Raw genomic sequence first — 6751 nt, 5'->3', positions numbered from 1 at the left:
CAATATAAACTTTGAAGGACTCCACAGTGTCAGCCATTCTACCACTGACTGTGTCCTTCAATGCAACAGGGTATGCATGAAGCAAGTGTACAGAGTACCCTTTGAGTGCAACTCAGAAAGGGTCAAAACCATGATTTCAGTATGTGAAAGTAAGTGGGCACTCAGACACTTTCAACTCTGATGCTTAGAGTACAATTCTATGCTACTAGCCAACTGTTACTTTAAACTGCACTATATTGTAGGGTATGTAAGTAAGGTGTGCATAAAAAAATACGCTATTGTAGAAGTATTTCTGTATCACTTATTAAAATACTTATCTGTTTTCATAGTGTTTGAATTGGATTCCATGGAAAGGCCTCATGAATACACTTTTGTAGATGAAGCGGAGTTCAATCTGGCAAAGAGGAGAAGCAGGAACATAATTGGCCAACATGCCATTGTGGACATCCCTGGCCATCTTGGCGGCAATGTCACCCCTGGTGCAGCCATAAGTAATCGTGGGGTTCTCCACCGTCATGCAACCCAGGGGCCATATAACACTGAACACCTCCTTCCATTTCTGGGTGGTCTTCTTCTCCTTCCATTTGTGGGTGGTCTTCAGGATGTTTTGTTGCAGCATGAGCAGCAGGGTCTAGCAGGCAGTGCATCCTGTCTGTCATGGTTTGGGACAAGGTCAGCTTTCACCGTGGTGTCCAGATACGTGAGTGGTTCAACGTCAACCAGCAATTCATAAACGTTTGCCTTCCACCATACAGCCCTTTCTTCAACCTAACAGAAGAGTTTTTATTTTTTTTTGTAGCGGTGGAAGGTCTATGACTGAAAACCATATATCAGGGAATATCCTACAGGCAATGGAATTGACAATCCACATACTGTAGGTGTGGTGTGTTGTCAAACCCTCTGGCACACCAGAGGGTTTTTTCCCTGTTGCCTGGTTAGGGAAACCATTGCCTGTGATGTGGATAAAGTCCTCTGGCCGGACCCAGCAAAAAGACCTGATTCTGAGGTAGAATAATTCTCACATTGACTTGACATGTTGCATAACATGTTTGAGTTTACTGTAATGTGCTTTTCATTTAGAGTTTTCTTTGTTCTTTGGGCTTTTGCAGTTGGAATACTGTATTTTCATGCCAGCACTGAATATAATGACAATACTGTATTCCAGTATGGAATTTATTCACAGTATTAATTGTTATACTTTTTTTTTTATTGCAAAATGCATTTACTATGTAAACTTAAAAAAAAAATCTGTAACTACATGCCCTGGATGCTGTGTCATGTAGTGTCTAATGAATGCTCTGTAAGGTTTTTATATTGACTAGCTGTGTGTATGATGTGAAAACATTGATTTTTGAGAACAGATTAAATGGTTTTGAGGTGAGTGTTTGATTTTGACAGTCAGGGGTTTTGTAAATTTAGTTTGAAGATTTGGATCTGTGTTTAACGTTTTGAGAAAATGGGTAAAGGTTTCTAGACATGTCTTAGCAATTGTGGAAAAACTGTAAAATCTTCTAACACTGCTCAAACAACAAAAGCGCAGAAGAAAACATTTTTGCTATTAAAAGTTTGGCTTTGTCTCACCTTCGTGAGTCTGGCTCTGAGACTTCATCCGCATCACCTTTTAAGTTGTCTTGAGCTAGGCAGTGGGTATTGCGTGGAGTGCAGTATCCAGGCCTGACTTGACACTTGACCGACATCTCCACATCTCCTGCATTGCCTATAGAAGGGGGATGCGTTAGTGGAGCTGGTGATCAAACACCTTCCAATGCCATGCAGAGAAGAATTCTTCAGTAGGACTCAAGAATGGAGAGCATTGGGGGAGATTGAGTGAGATGAATAGGGGGTGACCTGTGGAATACCAGCCAGTGGAAACTAACATTGTCCCAAATGAGGATGTACAGTACATGGGCTGCTCTGGCCTCTGGCCATTAGGGATATTTCACACCTGAGACGCCATACTGCGCTTATACTGGTAACCAAATTAATTAGGGCATTGAAGAGATGTGACAATATAGCCCTGGTATGGGCAAATGCCTCTTACACTACAGCAATTAGCCACTCAGCATTCAGGATGCAACCCTCCGGTTTATAAGAGAAGTTAGAATATATTTTCTGGTAATGTACATATTCACAGATCCAGTATATGTGTCTATCTATTCTAGAAGCAGGAAGGTGAGGAAAATATTTAAACGTTTAGTAGTGTTACTGCAATCGAATTAGACAGACAGCGATGTTATTTTGTTATGCGTAGTGTCATATCAATGTAATCCACTGGATGGCAACAGCCGACCACTATATATACATATATATATATACTCAAACTGTTCGGATTAATCGCAACTACTTCACACACTTAGCATTCATTCATTTTTTTAAAAAGTATTTGACATGAGAGGAGTTGGTTTAAGTTTTGCCTAAAGGTCTATGAAAAGGTTTTCCCGCTTGGTCATATGTTATGTAGTGGTAGGAACCGTAATGAGTGACATGGCCAACTGCCAATCGTTTACCTCACTTCTAACGGTTTTTCAGTTGGTGGCGAAAGCGATTGGCTAGAATGAAAACCTGTCAGCTGACTAGTTCCTGCTGTGTGGCGCGGTTTTTGTACAGTAATACAGTGTAATAGTTAGAGCATCAAACATTATTCTTTGCGTTTACGTTTTTAGATAGCATACCTACTTTGGGAGCATTCGTTTTACAAATATCGTGACCATTTATTTCAAGAAAACGTGTTGACAACGGTCGTTTACCTGAAATATATGCGTCTTGGAAGGCAAACTTCCTGAAAATCCACAAATTGGATTAAGAAAAGCCGTCTGTCATAGTTAGCTGCCCTGTTAGCCAGCCACCTAGCTAAATTAGCTAGCATCTGTGAGGGATCAAGTTCTACTCCGTTTCGCCTTGGCAGTTGCACGCAGTATCAGATTGTAATCATTTTATTGCAATAGTCGTTTTTGCTAACCAACCGTATTGCATGTTTTCCAGTTTATGCGAGGTCAGGTAGCCTAGTTACATAGAGTTCCCAGCTAGCTAACCAGCCAAGCTATCTTCTAATAATCATGGAGTACCAAGGGGATAATCTTTCGTCTAGTATTCGAGAAAAACTTCAACGGAAGAAGGGGTTCAACGCTGGACTTGGGGGTTCGTCTGGAGGCGAGGATGGAGAACGTAAACCAAAGTTTGTAAGTACAAAGACCACACCAATCTTTTATCCCTGTCAAAGTGCCACTGACTCAACGCAGTTTACCTCAGGCGACGGATAACAATTAAGCCTTGGGTAGATTGCTGGGATCGCTAACTAGATCTCAGGGCTACCCAAGGTGACATGTAACAGTGAACTTTTGCCCACCATCGCACTATCCATTACAATGATTATACATTTGTTCCATAAAACTGCTAACTGACGGTTACCACAATGCCTTGTACAGATGATTGTCTTGCGTGACAGTCAATTTGTGCTGTCTGCTCTGAAATCGGGCCAAATCGGTTTATTTACTCTGATAACTAAAGCAGTGCTGCGTATAATAATTTCTTCTACTTAGATTTTTCCCCTTTGACAAATTGAGTGCGAACCCCACCCTCAAAGTCAAAAGGGGTGGCGTCTGACTATTTGCAATAATATTAATTGTGAAGTTAGTATTTATGCAATAGGGTTGTGTAGGATTTCACGGAATTGTGGATGTCTCAGTTCGAGGACTTAGCATTTTGGCTCGGTCTAGCTCGGCTGAATTGAAAAGTAAAATTAGCCAAGGGATAAGTGACTGCGTGTAATCCTACTGCTTCCTGTACTATACTAATGGGTGTTGTCTGTCTGCTACTCGGTCAATGATTACATCACGTGAACAAACATGCTTTGATTTCCCCTCGACTGCCTGGACAAGACAGGCCCAGTGTCCCAAATGGCACACCATTTCCCTTATTGTGCCTGACATTTGACCCAAGCCTTATAAGCCAAAGTGGACAGCAGCAGGTTGTAAAGGAATGTGTCACCATGTGGACTCCAGTAGTGTCTGTTCCTGCACTAGGCCACCAACCTAGCCCTTAAAGTTGTGCATGCATGGATTTAAAACCATTCTAATGATGATTATAATTTTCAACAAGAAGCATTGAAGCTTGACTGGTAAACCTATTTAAAGAACTTTCTTTCATTAGGAATATTGTCTTTCCCCCAGCAGATTAGTTCAGAATATGTTAATTACATTTGATGAGTGACATGAAACTAATGGAGAAACGCTGCTCTCTTTCTAAGACTTTAATTCATATCCAAATGCAAATATGCTGGCTTAAGCATCTGCCTGCTGAAGTTGGATATTAGGCTATTGTCCATAAAGGCTCCCTATTTGGTAAACTGCTTTTCACCAGGGCCTTAGGCAAATATTGTGCTATTTGGGATGCACATTCTGGGCTTCCTCAGGTTATGTTACCTGTCAAATGGAATTGCTGACAGTGCCTATTACGCTGCTGCCTGAGATTACGGTTGTAGTCATTATGGGTGTCTTGTCCAAGGGGAACCAGGTCCTGTACCACCTGCAGAGTGCCTTAAAGTCAGAGGCAAACAAGTACACCCATGTCAGATCATACTTTCACACCGTTAGGCATCATGCACATGAGGGGCTTACTCACAGAAAAGTTATTGTTTATGGTTTCATATATTTATTTTTAGGATGTTTGGGTACTTTTGCTATAATCAGACAGGTCAATGTAGAGGGTGGGCAGAGAAGAGGGAGGCACAGTTTGAAATGTGATGATTGAACCCTGGTGAGGAATGGGGAACAGTGGCGGTTCAGAGACCTGAGTGCGTGCGTCACTGCTAGAACACAGGCTCTGCACCCTCGCAGGCAGGTTTTAATGGCAAAAAAAACGACATTGGTTTCTCTGTGGTTATTCATGAACGTGTAAAACCTTAAAGCGAAACACCACACAGGGTGAAAACTCAGCTCAAATGCAGGTCCTACCCCATATTGGACAGGTGTATTTAATTGTGGTCAGGGTTATATCGATGAGCAGATAATGCTCAGTGTTTCAAAATACACAAATATGCGGCAACAGCAATGTTTTATAACAGATACTCAAATACAAAAGTGTCTGAACCGATGTCTGGTTCCATATGTACCGTTTGTCTGCAGTAGATCAATTCGGTCATTGATTTGTTCTCCATTTAGTCACATCTGGGAAGACGTGAGGATGTTTTCAGCACACCCATGTTAGTTGGCCTGAGACGGTGTGTTTCCCAAATGACACCCTGTTCTTCTCAAAGTGCACTACTTTCGACCGGATTCCTTAAGGCTCTGATGCGAAGAAGTGCACTAACCTGTGTAGAGCGTAGGGTGCTGTTTATGATGTATGCTCTGTTAATCACAGCTGTTTACATTCCCTCATTCATCCAGATTTAATCTTGTTTGGATTTCGGGGCCAATAAAGGGTTAATTGGGCTAGCGGTTCTCCCATATCCCTCAGAGAGGCTTTGTATCGATCTCAGCCTCCTGGAAATTAGGCAGGAATTAATTTTTCCACCGGCAGCAGACTAATGAGGGAGTGTCTGACTGAGATGGGAAGATGTGTTGATGACTCTGATCGCATGCTTTGAAGACTGTTTTGTTACTCTTGTTAGTTTGACGGTTATTAGTCTGGATGATATGTTGATGTTGTGCTGGGGATTGCCTAGGATGTCAAGATGTGTTACGGCCGTACTTAGGGGCGGATACGATATCACTTGTAACTGTCACAATTATCTTCCGTTCTACATTTCTAACCACACTTAAAATGTTCACCCAGCACAGCCGGACGAGGACTGGTCCCCCCTCTGAGTCTGGTTCCTCTATAGGTTTTTTTCTAAATTTTTCTCCCCTTTAGATGGTTTTCTTAGCCAGTGTTCTTCAACACTGTTGTTTCTTGCTCCTTGGGGTTTCTCTGTGACAACTTCTGATGGGTAAAAAATTCTTTATAAATAAATGTGATTCCATTGCGTTTCAATGTTCCAAACATAACATTCTCCAGGTTCTGTGGACATGCCTGGTGTAGCAGTTCGATGGAGTCTCAGTCCCATTACAGTATTTAAAAAAATAAATAAATCCAAATCGGTCTCCCAGGTCTAAGTGTCATCGTGGAAGGTGTGCATTTTATGCTACATAAAAAAATAAATAAAAAAAAAAATCATATTGGAAAATGTTTTGAGAACCAATTCTCTTTTACAATGACCTGACCAAAGGCATAGATTTTGTTCTATTTTTTTTGGTTGAACCTTCATTTTAGCAGTTTTTCAGGTTGCCTACGAATACGATAAAACAAATCCAAGATGATCAAAAACACTGTGTCCAGTGGAATAGGGAAGAGGTCAATAAGTCAGACCGAATCAGGTGATTCATATTTACAGACGGTCTGTATATGGTGCATAAGGTCACCATGTGAGATGATACTTCAAAATGCAGTTGAATAAGGTGCAGTGATCAGATAGTAACTCAGTTTCATTTTGGACATATAAGGGATAATCGAAGTGGCAAATATATTAGAATATTTTGCAATTCAGTCGACTTATTGGCCTGAAGAGAAGTAAAAACAAAAAAAACCTGGAGGGCCATTGGAGGGTCACCCTAGTGAGGCATCTACTGGAGAGCAGACTTCTTTTAGTTGGGCTGATAATGAGGAGCAAATTGAGGTAAAAGGATTTATCTAAGATGGATGTATTTTAGATAGTGGTGAGGTTTGTTTTTCGGTGATAGACAAGTGGAATTCGAACTCATTCTGCGTCAGTATA

At 41.2% G+C, this 6751-nt stretch overlaps 1 protein-coding gene across 5 annotated transcripts in view; it reads left to right on the top strand.

Annotated features, from left to right (window-relative positions):
• The first annotated feature begins 2589 nt into the window (after positions 1-2589).
• LOC105020029 (protein diaphanous homolog 3) overlaps positions 2590-6751 on the top strand; it is a 309867-nt gene continuing 305705 nt past the window's right edge. For 3 of the 5 annotated variants that reach the window (XM_029116813.2, XM_029116812.2, XM_029116811.2), the window contains exon 1: positions 2590-3179. In XM_029116813.2, the coding sequence (XP_028972646.2) occupies positions 3057-3179 (123 nt within the window). In that variant the 5' untranslated portion in view covers positions 2590-3056. The remainder of the gene's footprint in view (positions 3180-6751) is intronic. The other 2 variants (XM_029116814.2, XM_029116815.2) reach the window with 1 other exon arrangement.

The sequence above is a fragment of the Esox lucius genome, chromosome 22, assembly GCF_011004845.1.
Source record: "Esox lucius isolate fEsoLuc1 chromosome 22, fEsoLuc1.pri, whole genome shotgun sequence".
In the NCBI taxonomy this organism is placed as follows: Eukaryota; Metazoa; Chordata; class Actinopteri; order Esociformes; family Esocidae; genus Esox; species Esox lucius.
Note: the sequence above shows the minus strand (reverse complement) of the source record. Positions and strands in the feature narration are given on the sequence as shown.